The sequence below is a fragment of the Rhinolophus sinicus genome, linkage group LG09, assembly GCF_036562045.2.
Source record: "Rhinolophus sinicus isolate RSC01 linkage group LG09, ASM3656204v1, whole genome shotgun sequence".
Taxonomy (NCBI): domain Eukaryota; kingdom Metazoa; phylum Chordata; class Mammalia; order Chiroptera; family Rhinolophidae; genus Rhinolophus; species Rhinolophus sinicus.
The window spans coordinates 527,818-543,574 of record NC_133758.1 but is presented as its reverse complement, the minus strand read 5'-3'; the positions used below and the strand labels follow the sequence as shown (position 1 = coordinate 543,574).

The window sequence follows — 15,757 nt, the reverse complement described above, 5'->3', positions numbered from 1 at the left end:
TGTCCAAAATAAGTGAACACTTAACTTTTACTAAAAAAAAAGAACTGCAGCGAATGCTTGTGGCAGTTTCGTTTGTAATAACCAACTGGGAGTCACCTGGATGCACTTCTGTGAGTGGTGGGGCCCCAGAAGCTGGTACATCTATAGCTGCAAACAGTCGGTCGGCGGAGGGAGGCTGGCACCGCAAGCCCCAGGCAACCCCAGGGGACCGGGCTGAGTGCGAACGCCCCAACAGCCCCCTGCCATGTGCTGCACGTAGATAACCTTGAAGTGACAAAAAGTGTGAAATGGAGAACAGGTTTGTGGTGTCCGGGGCGAGGGGGCTGGAAGGGGGGTGCTGGCAGGAGGGCATGGGCTGAGGGCTGTGTGTGTCTGGGCGCTGCCAGTGTCCCCTGCTGCCTGTGGGGTGGGCTGCAGTGGGCAGGACGCTGCCATTGCGGGTAAAGACCGAACGGGTCCTCGGTGTCGCGTCTGACGCCTGCTCTGAGTCTGCAACGATCTCAAAATGTCTGTAAAAAGAACCCAGCCCCGCTCGCTACCCGTGCACATGGGTGTCTCACAGGCCATCCTGCTGTGCTGTGGGGACCGTTGGGTTTGGGGGAGTCGTACTTGGCCCAGCTTGTCCATGTTCTGTTTAGTGTTTGGCACTTTGGCCTCTGGCTGCAGACGTGTGTCCGCGGTCGGCTGACCTGCCTCCTCTCGGGCCCCAGGTACGCGACGGTCTACACCATGTTTCCTGTGTTCTCCCTGGTGCTGGACCAGGACGTGAAGCCCGAGATGGCCATGCTGTACCCGGAGCTCTACAAGGACCTCACCAAGGTGAGGCACCCGGGCCTGCCCGTGTCCAGCTGCCGCGAGCCCCATCCTGGGCTTTCCCAGGGCGTTTGCCAGGCGGGGGGCGGTTTCCATGCAGGGATTAAATCCCGCCTCTGTCCTTCCGGGCATGTTTTTGTCTCCGTTATCTTCCTTTGAGTGAAACTTCCAAAGGGGGGAACGGTTGCTCTCTCAAGTGCTGGCAGGAGTTAGAACTCGCCCCACGAATGCCCTGAGCCCCAGGAACGCTTGCGAATGTAGCAGGCAGACAGGCTGCTGCATCCCTGCTGGCCGATAGGCACCCTTCCCTCTTTCTGTGCTGGGGGTTCCGCCTGCACCGACTCCTGTCTGTTGGGCACAAGGCAGCATTCCTGAGCTAAAAATCCAGGGCCCCCCTGTCCCAAACCCCTGTAGTCATGGGCTTCAGCACTGCGCCAGACACATGAGCGGCAGTGTGTTTCTGTCCCCAAGGCCACGCACTGCTGAGAGAAGGACCCCCATGAAAACCCCATTTCCCCGAAACTATGCAGAAAACCTGTTTACTTGCCTAAAACTGTGCTCTGTTAGATTGAAATATTCCTGAAGGAAGTCTTGAGTTTATCAAACTTCTATGAAAGCACATTTTTGTAGCAGAGGAAACATGCTCAGCTCTCCAGATACAAATCGTGGGGCTTGGGAATCTTCCAAAAGGCTGGCTGTTCCACCAACACTCTGAGCAAGACCCACTAACCCCCAGGTTCAACGTAGGTGTGCAGGTGCTAGCCTGGAGTGTCCAGCTCCGAGTTCTGAAGCTGTAGTGCGTGTGGTGTAACAGAGAAGGGACTGGCTAGGCAGACCCAGCAGGCTGCTGCCCGGCACCGCTGACTGGTCAGTGTTAGGTCACGTGAACTTTGGGATTTCATGGCGCCGTTGGAAGGAGCTGCTGAAATTACGGTTTTCAAGTTCCTTGAAAAAAATACAGAATGCCCATATTACTTTTGGAATCAGGACAAAAATAAACCTTGTCCACCAATATAGACTAAATAAGCCAGAATAGCAAGCACTATGGTCATGACGGTAACATCATTGTACATATTACGAGTAGAAGAAACACTTTGGCTTAACGTACTACTGTGGTGAAATCATTATTCTTCAACAAAGCAAAATAGGGTCAAAGATCCAAAATCTACAGGAAGCTGTTGCAAATAATTATAGTTTTAGTAGATTGTGTTTCCTTCATTCCAAGACTCCAGAGTGCATATATAAATGCTGCCTCGCAGATTTAAGGGGGTACATGAGCTTTCCTGTAAGAATATAAAACTAGATTAGCCACCCCGATTCACGGAGGCAACCACGTCTGAGCTGAGTCAAGGTCCCCTGGGTCAGGCGGGCAGGGTGGGGATTGCCGGCCCGTTCCTGGGGTGAGGCAGCGGAACACATTCTCCCTGGACCCAGCAGCCTCTCTCCTTATGGGTGTCAGTCACTCAAGTACAAGAATATTTGCAGGTCACAAGCCTCCAAGCTGACTCATGTCTAACTGTCAATTCCCTGCCATTAGCTGATACATTTAAACATGAGGGGAGGTCAGGAAACCACGTTCAACTCAGATGAAGCTGGGTCTCGTTAACGTACCAGCTTTCCATGCCTGTTACGGCGGCCAGCAATTTAGAATACTTTAATACCCTAAAGTCAGGACACTAAATTTTTTTGAGAAGAGTTGAGTCACGTATTTTCTCTAGTTTCCTTTTCTTTAAGATTGAAAATCTATACTTTTTGTCTTTATAGTATGTATTTCCTTAAAAATCAAAAATTCTTCAAATCCTTTAAAAACAAAATGGCACCAAAGTACTCAACCACTTAACTTGATAAAGATTGAGTTACTTTATCTTCTTGGTGCTAGAGAGCTATTTGGAGGCTTATATTGTTCTGAAGACTCAGCCGAGCTGGTCTGAACACAGCACTTGGCGTCACCCTCCAGGCACTGGGCAGCAACCGGGTGTGAACCCTCAGCATGGGCAGACTGGTGGGGGTGCTGTGCTGGGGACTTGTGAAGACACGGAAGATGGGGGTACTGTTCTCGAGTCTGCATTTAGTCAGGAAGAGGAAACACTTTCGGGTGAATTAAATGACGGTGAGACAGTAGACGGGGCAGCAGCATAGAGTAGGCAGGTTGGAACGGGAGCAGCTGACCAGTGACTCATCTAGCTGTGAGTTCTGAGCAAATCGAGGGCCACAGAGACCGAAATCATCAGGTGGGCAGCGCGCACGGCCCTGGCAAAACCCAGGTGCTGTGCTGGGAGGCCCGACACCTGCTTTTACACGTAATCGCGAGTGCGTGCGGCAGTCTGGGCACACCCGGTGCCTTCCCGTGTCAGCAGCGGCCGGGTCTGGCCAGAATACTCACCACTCACTCTCCCTCCAGGGCTCCGCCGCACGGACCTGGGATCTGCCCAGTGGGAGTTTGCAGAGTGGATGCATCTGTCAGATGAGAGGCAGCATCTCCTGCCTCTTCTAAAACCATATAGTCTTCATTCCTTGCAGAAAATGGTGTGTCTGTAACAATGAAATTCTGGTGTTCCTCTTTAGGAAGTCAGATTCTGTCTGAATTATTCAGCTTTACTTATGCCTAGTGCTGTTGCTTGTTTTCTGGGTGCTGCCAGTGAGGCAGGAAGCGTGTGTCTTCATCCCCCTCCTGTCCTGCAGGTGGCTCTGTCCTGAATGGCCTGTGGGCCCTTGTGAAAAGCACCTGAGCCTGAGACCAGGGGTCAGGATGCGTGAGGCCGTAGAGCAGCGTGTGGCTGGCTCGGCCGAGTCAGGTGGGCTGAGCCCACGTGGTATCAGCTTGTAGGAGCGAATCCAATTACTAATTCATAATTCCTACTCGTGAGAAGGTAAACTGCTACCTGACTACAGAAACACATGGGCTGTAGTTGTGCTTATGGTGAAAGTGTCAGGCAGGTGACATGCCGACCTTCACAAAGCCCTGGAAACCACTGGCCATTGCACTGTGGGGAGTGCTTCACTGTGCAGTGTTTTTCTGTTGAATATTCTCCACACAGTTTTCGCTTTTGAAATGTATGTTTGTGTCCTTATCTAATAGTGATAAGGCAAGAAAAGGAAATTCAAAGACAGATGAGAAAAGAAGAAATAAAAATATCTGTGCTGATGCCATAGTTGACTGTAGAAAATCCCAAAGACTCCCCAGAAAACCTAGACTAGCAAGTCTAATAAGGGTGCTGGATACAAGGGAAAATATCTTGAATCACTTCTAAACCTATGCATGCAGTGAACAACTGAGGCCTGAAAAAAATTTAAACACTGTTTATTTTATAAAAAAGGGAAACGCTTTGGTATAGCAAAGTATGTGGTGGGATATTTATGCTGAAACTAAAACACTGACAGAGAAATTTTAAGAAGGTGGAAATGAATGTCCATGGATTGCAAGACTCCATGTTGATGCCCCATGACCCGCTGATCTAAAATTTACATGGAAAGTCAAGGGAATGGAGTTACCAAAACAATTTTGACAAAGAATGAAGCTGGAAGACTTCCTGTGAAGCAGGAATCAAGGCAGTGATGATTGGCAAGGGACAGACACAGACCAGGGACTGGAAATCCAAGGCCCAGAAACAAACCCAATGCCTGAGCCCACCTCTGACAGACGCAACAGGACATTCAGTGGGGGAAGGACCGACTTGTCCACAAATTCTGTTCCCACCGCTGGCAACCCCCAGCAAACATGGACCCTCCCCCACCTCACACTTCTACCGAAATTCCCTCAAGGTGGGTCATGACCTGAATGTGAAATGGAAAACTAAACTTTCCAGAAGAAAACATGCATCACCTTGGGACAGGCAGAGTTTTAGATATGGGGTCAGAAGCATGATTCATACAGGAAAGAATTGACAAATTGGACTTTATTGTGATTAAAAACCTCTGTGAAAGACCCTGTTAAGGAAGCGGAAAGAGACCACACGCTGGTAGAAAACATTTGCAAATCACACCTCTGACAAAGGACTTGTGTCCAGAATATGTGAAGCACCCTGAAAACTCAACACAAGCACCCAGTTGTTAAAATGGACAGAGGCCTGACTGATGGTGTGCTGAGGTGGTCGTGTTCACACAGCACGAGCACATGAGGGTGTGCCCAGCGCCGTTTTCCTTATGGGATTGTCAATCAAAGCACGATTCTCCTGCAACGTGTAGAATGCAAAGCGGGACCCAGCCGCCAGACGCTGGAGCGTGCGGCCGCAGGAGCCCTCAGTGCTGTGGGATTTCCCCGAGACAAAGCCTGTTCACACAAATCTGTACACGCCATTTATGGCCCCGTGGTTGGATCTGCCAACACCTGGGACCTGCCAGGTGTCCTTCATCCGGTGGCTGGTGCAGCCACACCGTGGGGGCAAGAGAGACATCAGGTCCACGGCACGAAGAACCTGAAATGCACTTGGTGTGCAGAAGAAGCCACACTCACATGTTTGTGCGGCCACTCATCTGACCCTCTGGACGGAGAACAGAGCAGGTTGCTCAAGGTTTAGGGATATGAGGGATGACTGCAGGAGCAGTTTTGGGGTGAGGGAACCGTTGGGTCTGGCACCCTGGTGGATACGTGTCTGCGTTTGTCAGAAGTGCTCAGCACAGTGGGTGGAATGCAGACTGTGACAAATGAACCTGACCACAGAGAGGTGAGTCACAGCCACGCCGGGCGGGGAGGACAGGAGCTGCCCGAGTGCCTGGGGAAAAGCGTCTGACTCGGACGTCTGGGAAGGCCGAAGACAAAAACCCACAGCAGCCCAGGTCTGCAGCTGTAAACGTGCTCTCAGGAAAAATGCTCTATCGTAGACGAGCGCTGAACACACAGGAGACACATGGCTACGAGAGCCAGGTATCCCTGTGGGAGGCGGAGCTCGGAGCTGGAAGAGGGGGCAGCTAGGACACCTGTGCCTGTGGGGGCAGAGACCGAGGAAGCAGACGTGTTCGCACTTCCCAGGTGTGTCAGGGAGAGGGAAGGGCGTGCTGGGGGGGCCGGCACCTTGTGGAGGGAGAGCACCTGTGTGGCAGAAAGTGGGGACGTGCTCAGACCAGTGGGCTCTGACAGTGGCCGCATGTCCAGATGAAAGCGCCCCACAGACCAAACTGAGATAAAGTGAACGGCAGTCGTGCCAGGTGGTGACCCGGGATTGAGCTGAGCGCCCCATCCACACTGGGGAGAGGCCCCTCCCTGAAGAAGCCCGGTGTTGAGTCTGATGGACCAGGGACCGGGGTGGCTCCAGAGCCTGAACCGTCCCTGCGTAGTCTGCAAGTGCCCTCCCCGCAGATGCCAGTCACGTCCTCCTGCCATGGCACACTGTGGGGACGCACCGCCCTCATCGTGCCCTTCCCAGCAGCCTAAGCACTACGAGACACCAGGCAAACCCAGCCCGGGCGCTGTACAGCCACTGGCCGGCAGTGGTGAAGAAAGCGTCCTGGTCACCACCCAGGGCAGGAGTGGGGAGCCAGCTCAGGTCACAGGAGCCTACACAGCAGTGATGACAGGCCACTGGGGCTCTGGCTGTGGCGGAGGACACACGGAGCAGCTGGTGACGTCCACATACCTCGGTGCTGGCAGTGGTTCTGGGTCTGCGTGAGGCGCCAGCCTAGGGGAGCTGCAGAGGGTTGGGGGGGCTCTGCAGCTCCTGCCTGTGTCTGCACCCCCAAGTGCCCTCGACACCGTGAGGCACCAGCCTAGGGGCGCTGCAGAGGGTTGGGGGGGCTCCGCAGCTCCTGCCTGTGTCTGCACCCCAAGTGCCCTTGACAGCGTGAGGCGCCAGCCTAGGGGTTCTGGAGAGGGTTGGGGGGGCTCTGCAGCTCCTGCCTGTGTCTGCACCCCAAGTGCCCTCGACACCAGATGGGTGAAATGAGTCGGCAAAGCCAAGACATTCTCCCGAGGTCGATGTGCAGAGCTGTCGTCATAAACATGTCTGCTGACCCTGGCCTGAAGCAGTGAGGTCACCTGTCAGGTGACACTGCACGGGCCAGTTCTTGTAGAATCTGTTCAGAAGTATTCTGGGCCGTGGCGGTCCACAGTTGTCACGTTCTGAGCGGCGTGTTTCGTTGGATGGAGGCGGATTCACCCCTTAGGAACTCAGGGTGAGAACTTCAAGAAATAAACCAGTGATACAAGAAACGAGCGACATTGGGGTGACCCCCAGGAAGTGAGTCTTCTGCCCCTGCCCTCGTACCCGGGGGCGCACGTTTCCTGCTGGAGAAGCCCTCACTGCTTCCCAGTGGCCGGGCCAGCTGAGTCAGGGGACTGTCATCCCATGGTCACCCCTGCCATCCCCACACCAACTCCGCTCCTCAGAAGATGGTTCCAGGTCAGTGTCCCCTGCGTTTTTCCCCATCTTAGTCAGCTGTGTAAGCTTTTACTCCCAGCCTCCTCCGAAGTTGTCATGAGGGGAATAGGAGGAAAACTGCCATTTTCCTTTGTTCTGGTGGAACCAGAGACAGTAGGTTGAGGAGGAGGCTGGGAGAATGAGTTACCGTGAGAAAGGTTACAACGCGGGCAGGAGTCCTCGCGCTTCTGAGCTGTTGGACGTCGCCCACTGTGGCCTCAGTGCCCCCTCTGCTGTGTGGGGTCACGTCCGTGCGACACACGCCCCTGGTCGGCCTGCACGTAGCATGCCGTGGAGCCCTTGGCCTGTCAGTCACATCAACAACTAGTGCGAAGACCTCCGGTAGGTCAGCCTCCCAGAGGCCTCCTGGGGCCTGTGGTGGAGCTGTGGTGGCTGAGTAAGCGGAACGGAGCCTCTGAAGTCTGTCCTGGGGACGTCGGCTCAGCAGGCGTTCATTGGAGGCTCACTCACTAGCTTCCCGGCATCGTGTTGTTTGTCTCACCCACGTGGGGACTGTGCTCATCACTTCTGCGCACAATGGAGGGAACCAAGGCACTCGCCCCTTCTGTTCAAGTCGCAACAGAGCTAGGGAGGTACGGCCCTGGTGGGACTCCGAGCCCAGCGGTGTGTGGCCACAGCGGCGTCCGTTCTGTTCCTGGTCACAGTTCCTGCCGCACGGTTATTGGCGTGTGCATGGGGGAGGGAAGGACCACCCATGGGTGGTGACAGCTGTGTTCCTGCTCCTAAGTCATGTGGATGGTCCATGGGCCCAGGACAGTGCTGGACATGCAGCCTGGACCGTTCAGAGGACGTCTGCGCCACTAACTACACGATCTTTCTTTGCGTCCCAGAGCTAAACTCTAGAGTCTTGCATACACGTCTCTCATCCAGGAGCGAGAGGCTCAGGAGCGCTTTCCAGTTGATTTCAGCATGTCCACTGATACTTAGGTCACGGGCCTGGGGGCAAGTAGGTGTCAGCAAACCTGGCGACCAAGTAAATCTCTTCATGTCAAAAATTAAAGTTTAAATTTCTGTTAAAATACTGAAATAAAATTAAGCACATACTTAAATACATAGGAGTTTTATGAGCAAAGACTGAACCTCCACTAGTATCCAGTCAGAGACACACACTTGGGAAAAATGTACTGAAAGGACCTATTTGAAATATAAATGTTTACATTTCAAAACCTCTGCCTTTAAAACTCAGTGTGCCCTGTTAACAAGTCACGACGTGTGAGTCTTACTTTCACATACAGTAGTGAGGACTGGGGTCGGCCAGTATTTTCCCAGACTGGCCCTGGAACCGGGGGACGCCCGGGGGTGGCCGTGCTGGTCCTGGGCATACAGCTCCTGGACGGTCAGAGGGCTGCAGGCAGCTGGGACCCACACCTACACTCTCCCCAGGTGTCGCCGTGTGACGCATCCCTCTGTTTGTTTTCCCCGTGGCATCAACTCTAAGGCCTCCCTGTCCTCATTTGCTGTAACTGGCCCCATGGTGGGACCCAGTTGCAAGCAGAGCTTTGGCCTCTGATCAGTGACACGGTTTGGTAGCACTAACCTGCTGATGACCTTGAGGAAATCACCAGACTTCTTAGGTTTCCTGTCCTATAAGTGGAGAGAAGCCACACTGCACTGTGTAAGGAGCACACGCAGAGTGGGGTACGTGTGATGGCCTACGTGACGAGACGCTCTGCAGGTCTCTGCAGCACTTGGTCCTAACACCCTGTGCTGCCACGGCCTCTTCTAACGTGCGTCACCCTCACCACCGATGGCCAGTGTGGCCGCTGAGGACCTGGTGTCCATTCTTGGATGTATGTGTCTTCAGGGGTGCGGAGAGACGAGACCACGGCCAGTATTCTGCCTCGGACCCGTCCCTGATAGCCTGGGCGTAGTTTTAAAAGTGAGGATTGCTGCATAGGAAGCCATTCTGTTCGTCTGTGTTGGACTTACTTACGTGGCGTCTTCCAGAAAGGCTCTGAGGGATAATACTTCCAACCTCAGTCTGATAGACTATCTTTTCTCATCTAAAGAAACTAAAAAGTAAATACAGTAATATGTGTTCCCGAGAAATAGAGAAGTAAAGGGAAGTTATTTTCACCACAAAGAGTCTTTATCCCCTAGTGCGTTTCAATGTGTGTCTGTGCACTTGGACTCCGGTCACTAGGGAGCCAAGGGACACGTAACTGTGGCTACATGTAACGGTCAGCAAAGGTCAAGCCACGAGTGTGCAGAGTGGACGACTCGACACCCCGGCGGGACAGGTGGCGGGGTTGGTGTCTGGTTGGGCTGGGGGCCCGGGGTCTTAGGGGAAGCACAGGCTGTTAACCAAGCTCTCCCACTGTTCCCAGGGCAGGTGCTTGTCCTTCAAGACCTTCCTCATCTGGGTTTTAATCAGCATTTACCAAGGTAAGACAGCCCTTGGCTCCTGGTGGCAGGCTTGGTTTCACCTCCCAGTTACGTTCCAAAAGCTTCTAATTTCATCAACAGTTAGATGTTGCTTCCTGTTTATCTTGTCAATCGCTATTCCAGACCTCTTCACAATGCATCATGGGTTGGTATTTGTAACTGGTGAATGTCACCTAAAAACAGACCTGGTTTTAATTAAATGTTAATCCAGAAAAATTTTAACCAGCACTTACCATGTCATACATGGACCCCACACAGTGGTTCTCTTTCACGAGCCCATGGCAAGACCAAGAACCTGAATTATGTCATCAGAAGTGGTCAGGAAGCCTTGGCTTAGTGTCTGGACAAAGGAGCGCTTGTTGCAAGTGTAACTAACAGACAGCAGGCCCGTCCCTGACGTGCTGACCATGGCGCTCACTGACGTGGAGGCGTGGCTTCTCCAGAGAGCGAAGTGTTTCTAAGCCTCTGCTTGGGTTTCTGACGGTCTAGCTAGTACCACATGGTACATTCCTCAAGATCCAGAGTTTCAGTTCTCAGTCCCAAGCGTGGGTGTGTACCTGAGCCACATCTCTGCGTGTTACAAAGATCAGTTAGCTCTTCCCAGGATCCTTTTTTCCCAGCTGGCTTGCACAGGAAGAGAATTTCTAGCCCAATCAGAAAAAGTTGCATAAAAAGCCACACTGGTCACCCTGGCTGTTTTCCAGGCGGCATTCTCATGTACGGGGCCCTGGTGCTTTTCGAGTCTGAGTTTGTGCACGTGGTAGGCATCTCATTCACCGCCCTCGTCCTCACGGAGCTGCTGATGGTGGCGCTGACTATCAGGACATGGCACTGGCTGATGGTCGTGGCCGAGTTCCTCAGCCTGGGCTGCTACGTGGCCTCGCTTGCTTTTCTCAATGAATATTTTGGTAAGTTGCCTTGGAATCCTTTTTCGGATAATTGTCTATTATTGATTTTTAAACATTTTTTACTATTACTTCTTCATACCATTGCCTTAAATTGCAGATCACAGTAAAACCCGCGTCAGAAAGCTCCACAACACAGAAGCTTGTTTAGGGGAGAAAGGTTAAACTCCTTGCAATAATTTGTAGCAGTTAAGATTTTCACCATGTTGGCTTTTAAAAAGACACTGCTAAGTGGGGACCACTTCGCACAGGCTGTGACGTTGGTCCTCCACGGTTGCAGCAGCGTGTCCCAAGACGGGGCCCAGGTGCCCACAGGGCAGCGCTCCCCTGCCTGTGCCCCTCATGCAGAGGCCACCGGGCACCATGCTGATGGCCTCAGCCCTGTGAGCAGCCCAGCTGTCCGGCACTGTGGCGTGGTGTCACCAGCACCGTGTTCCTGAGCGCGTGCAGTCCTCCCAACCTGCCACCACCAGCCAGGGGACTGGTGTGTGATGCTAGACAAGAGCTGACAGTGGCAGTGGCTGTCCCTACGCTCCTCTGGTCCAGACTGAGGAGAGCGGTCAGAACCGCCACTCTGTGTGGCCTGCCGACACTTCTTCCTCAGGAGTAACTTCCGTGAAGGCACGCGCCTCGACGGGAAGTGACTGTGGGAGGGAAGCCTGGTGCTGGTGGGCGCGTGACATCCTTGTCCTCGCCAAGGCCTCCTGCGTCCTGGCAGCATTGGGCTGCACCCCGAGCCACTTGAGCAAACCCCACGCGTCGCTCTCCTTCCCCAGATCTCAAGCCTTCCCAGCCAGGGTTTGATAGTGTCCAGAACTGTGAGAACTGTGTCCGTGGCTGGTGGACGGGGCTCATAGGGCTCGTGGGGTTTCCTTGCAGGCATTTCAATCAGACAGAGAGAAGGGACGGAGCACAGTCAGTGGGAGGGAAGGCAGCGTTTGTCCTCAGGCTCCTGACAGGGGGGAATGCCGGCTGCGTCCCCACCGTACGTGGAACACAGTGCAGTGCTGCTCCTGGTCCGAGACGGAATTTTCCAGAAGGTTTTCAGAAAAGAGAGGACCTTCTCCTGTCCCTGATGGAATGTCAGCAACCCTGACAGTAGTGACCTCTGCCTCCGGGAGGGTCCAGTGAGTCCCATGTGGAACTGTGACTTCCCAGAACTGACACCCACTACCGGGCATGACGTGTCCCTGCCACCTGCCTCACCGGGCGCCGGGGCACACCGCCGTCGGCACACACCCCCTCCCAGAGCTCACCGAGGGCATGAGCAAGCCGACTGTCTGGCGTTGTGCTGCAGCCTCTGCCCATTCCAGGCGAGATCTGCTCTGAGAACAGGACGCCCAGACGGGCCCGTTGTTCTGACGTCCCGAATGAGAACCAGGCCTGTGCCAGGTCACTGAACGGGGCCCAGGTGACAGGCCCCATCGGTAACCCAGCGGTTCCAGTCGACTGACTCGTGTCTGTTGAACATGTTGGGCAGCCAGGGTCACCAGACAGCTGAGGAAACACTAACAACAGACAGACACAGAACTCCAGAAAAATAAGAGGGAAGAGCTGCATCCATTCCCCAAGCAGGGGCACTGTGAAAAGGAATGCTCAAAACGAGAGAGTTCTTGGAAACTGGAGTCATGGGGACAAAGGACAAGTAAAAGGACTGGGAAGTAAAGCCAAGACACCTCCCGGCCCGCAGGTAAACACGAGGCAGAGAGAGGGGTAGTGGCCTGAAAGGGAGTGTCCCAGGCTCAGCCAGGGCGACGCCCCCCACCTCAGGGGCTCCAGGAAGAGCGCAGAGCAGAGAGCTGTCTGGGAAATCCTGCAGGAAAGGCCCAGACGGCCGAGGCAATGAGAAAGGACTTACGCCTAGACTCAGCCTTCTGGAAACTTCCGGGTGCCCGCAGGATAAAAAGAAAACCCTGAGAGCTCCCCGGGTAGGCAAATCCCGTCTTGCGCCCCCTGGGTCGGGGTGACTGTGGCTTTGGGAGGCCACCAGACCAGAACAGATGACAGCACAGCCCCAGCAGGCAGTGTGGGGGCAGGGCAGACACCAGTCTGCGAAGGCCGTTGGCAGCATCGCCAGAGGGAGCAGCTTCTGTGCAGCCCACGTCCCGCGCTGCCCTGTGCCCGTCTCCCAACAGCTTGGTTCCTGGAGCCCCTTTCTAAGGCCTGTCAGCATCTTGCAGGACGAAAGCAGACAGACGTCTTGGGGACCGGCTGTGGGGCACTTCCCGGGGTAGTTGCGTCATTCAAGCTCTGGCATGACATCTGCTCCGAGGACAGCCAGAGTAGCCGCGTCGGTCATGCTCTGGCAGGACGTCTTCTCTGGGGACAGCCCGGGTCTGCACACTGAGCAGGCAGCATGCCCGTGCTTCTCAGGGAGCTGTGATGACAAGGAGCCTCACCCAGCTGTGGCAAAGACAGGTTTGTGACACGCCCTGAAGTGTCAGCCCTGTCTCCTCAGGGACATGCTGCCCGAGCAGATGCCGGACCCCACGGTAGGGCCCCTGCACAGCTAGGGAGGGATGGGCCAGCCGCTCGGACTCACAGAGAGAAGGAGCCACGTGGGTGACACTGACACCAATGGACGGCTGCCTCACAGAGCAACAGGTGACTTGTTCAGCGAGCACTCACGGAACCGCTTAGCACGGTCATGAAACTCGAAGGCCACGAGCACTGCCCCTTGAGTAAAGTGACAGTCTGGCCATTTGTGATCAGCCAGCCTTGCCCATGCGCCACAGCCCTTAGTTGACCTCCTAGGGGACAAAGATGACAGCCTCACAGCAAGCCGTGAACCGTGAGTTGTTGGTAAAAACTGACACGTAGCTTCACAGGAAAACGTCTCCAGCCTTTACCCCGGAAGACGAGTTACTAAATGGATTCTCTTTCGGCGAGTTTGAACAGTTTTGAGCAGTGGAGATGTACGAGATTTGTCCCCTTCTCATAACTTTACCATGTGCGTATTATAAGTGGCAGAGAAGTACAAGGAATCCCACTATAAACGTACATGGTGCCTGAGCTCACACTCAAGTCTTTCCTCAGTGGTGGCCACGTGGATAGGAACAAATGTAAAAGTTAATGTTTCTGTATTAAAAGAAACGTTCACCAAAAAAGTAGCCAGGACACCTATGAAATGGCTCTTTCCAGCTGTACTTTCTGTCCTGATCAAGAAAAAACATGGCGTATTCTCCTGTATGGCTATGAATTCACGTTGCGTGAACAAGTGCATGGTGACGCGCGTCACAGTTACAAGGGCACCTCCCAGTGTCACTGTCAGTGCTGCCTGTGTGGCTCCGTCTCCGTGGCTGGAAGTCCCCACACCGCCCGCAGTCCGCCTGCTCTCGTCTCTCCTCCTGTGTGGTGTCCGAGCGGGCACAGGCAGAGTGTCTTCTGGGACGTTCTTAGGTAGGTGAAGCTGTTATGTCTTCCAAGAGTGTGGAAATTGAGCAAAGCCGTGTCGGTCAAATGCTCAGCTGGTCAGAAGTCTCCCGGAACTCGGTTTCCGGCCAAGCCTTGGTGGCACCACATAAGCCTTTGCCGCGGCTGTTCCCAGTGGGAGCAAGGTCTTGTGCAGGTTCTGTGCTCCAGGGTTGGGGGCCACATGCTAAGTCCGCACAGCGGCATCCAGGTCCCTGAGGGGACAGTTTATCCATCCCGGCAACATTTAGTGGTTGAGCCCCTGGAAGACACTTTCAGGGTCTGCAAACTCCGGGTAAACACAGACTGTGACCGGGGTCTGTGGGCTGCCATACCCGGCGCACCGACCGGTGTTCTCCCCATGCCCTGTGTGCATCAGAGCCCCTGCCTCCTCTTGGAAGGTCGTTGTGTTCCACCTCGGACAGCAGTCCAAAGGGATTGCTGCCACTTGGACAATCGGACACTAAATGTCAGGTTTCGCCTGTGCCTCGTCCCGCAAGAAATTCAACAGCACAGGCCTCTGGCTGCAGCTCTGTTACGCGGCAATAAAGGGCGCTGGGGAGGGCTTCTCTGGTTTTGAGGGACAGAAAGGACAGGTGTGCAGTGACAGCACCACCGGTGGCCTGCTGTTGCCTCCCCCCAGTACCTGAGGGGACGGGAGACGGATGGGCCTGGTGCCTGAACACATCACAGATCTCCGTTGCCAAGAGTTGCAGCCTGACCAGCGGTGCGTGAGCTCTGCCACCCGAGCAGTGCTTGGCCGCGTTAGTCACACGGGACTTTGGCTCTGTTATTTCGAGAATCCAACAGCGCTTCAGTAAAGAAACCTGAGATTCCGGTGGGCCCGCCTCTGTAGGTCTGGAGGTGACGGGAGGCGCCGGGTGGCCTCCCTGCCGCCTCTTACGTTTTCCCCCTTCTCTCTGACAGATGTCGCCTTCATCACAACCATGACCTTCCTGTGGAAGGTGTCAGCCATCACCGTGGTCAGCTGCCTGCCACTCTACATACTCAAGTACTTGAAGCGCAAGCTGTCCCCGCCCAGCTACTCCAAGCTGACCTCCTAGGCGCCAGCCCTCCAGCTCCGCGGGGTCCTGGTGGGTGCAGCGGGGCTGTGGCTGCTGGGAAGGACGGGAGAGGACTGGAGCCCCGAGCGTCCTCGGGTGGCACTGCAGCGCCCCATCGTGCAGGGTGCACCCCTTCTTTCCTTTTTATTGTTTTTCAGAATTTAATTTTCTTATCAAACCAGCTTCAGTTTCTATTGAAAATGAGCCCCAATTATCTCACTCTTACTGTAAAGCGTTCATCTCAGTCTGGTTTCTGAGAATTGAAGTGAAAGTCTATTTAATATTCTGCACTTTGCTAACATTCACGTGCTTCCTTTAATGTTACAATATAGACAGCCATCCCTGCTTAACTAGAATAAAACCTGGACGCTGCAAACATGCTGCGGCGGCCCCGTTTATGTGCCACCTGCTGGGCGGGACACCCGGGTGCATCAGTTCTGATGTAAAGGGACGTACACCTGCACGAGCCGTCCCGTGGTCCCCGCTGACGTTTGTTGAAGGCGTGCTGTTGGGAAAACCTGTTTGTAAAGCCCCATCCTTTCCGTATTTGTGACATCACGCAACTGCAAAGCCCGGTCGGTCAGTGCAGACACCATGTCCTTTGAGCACTTAGCCCTGCAGACTGGGCGCCCTGGCGGGCTCTCCTTGCTCGCTCAGGCTGCAGAGGCGCCCACGCACCTGAGTGACCCCCCCACCCGTAGGTAGCCCTGTGTCCCATGCAGTCATCACGACTTCCGTGAGCCAGCTCAGCTGCTCTTATTGAGGGCCATTTCCATGGGCGAGCAGTTGGTCCCCCTCTTGTAAA

The 15,757-nt window shown here is 54.4% G+C and overlaps 1 protein-coding gene across 11 annotated transcripts in view; it reads left to right on the top strand.

Annotated features, from left to right (window-relative positions):
- Positions 1–15,328, top strand: part of ATP9B (ATPase phospholipid transporting 9B (putative)) — a 172,869-nt gene extending 157,541 nt beyond the window's left edge. For 10 of the 11 annotated variants that reach the window (XM_019715633.2, XM_074339808.1, XM_074339810.1 and 7 more), the window contains 4 exons: positions 711–819; positions 9,515–9,572; positions 10,277–10,480; positions 14,816–15,328. In XM_019715633.2, coding sequence (XP_019571192.2) covers positions 711–819; positions 9,515–9,572; positions 10,277–10,480; positions 14,816–14,952 — 508 coding nt within the window. In that variant the 3' untranslated portion in view covers positions 14,953–15,328. The remainder of the gene's footprint in view (positions 1–710; positions 820–9,514; positions 9,573–10,276; positions 10,481–14,815) is intronic. The other variant, XM_074339811.1, reaches the window with a different exon arrangement.
- The last annotated feature ends 429 nt before the right edge of the window (positions 15,329–15,757 follow it).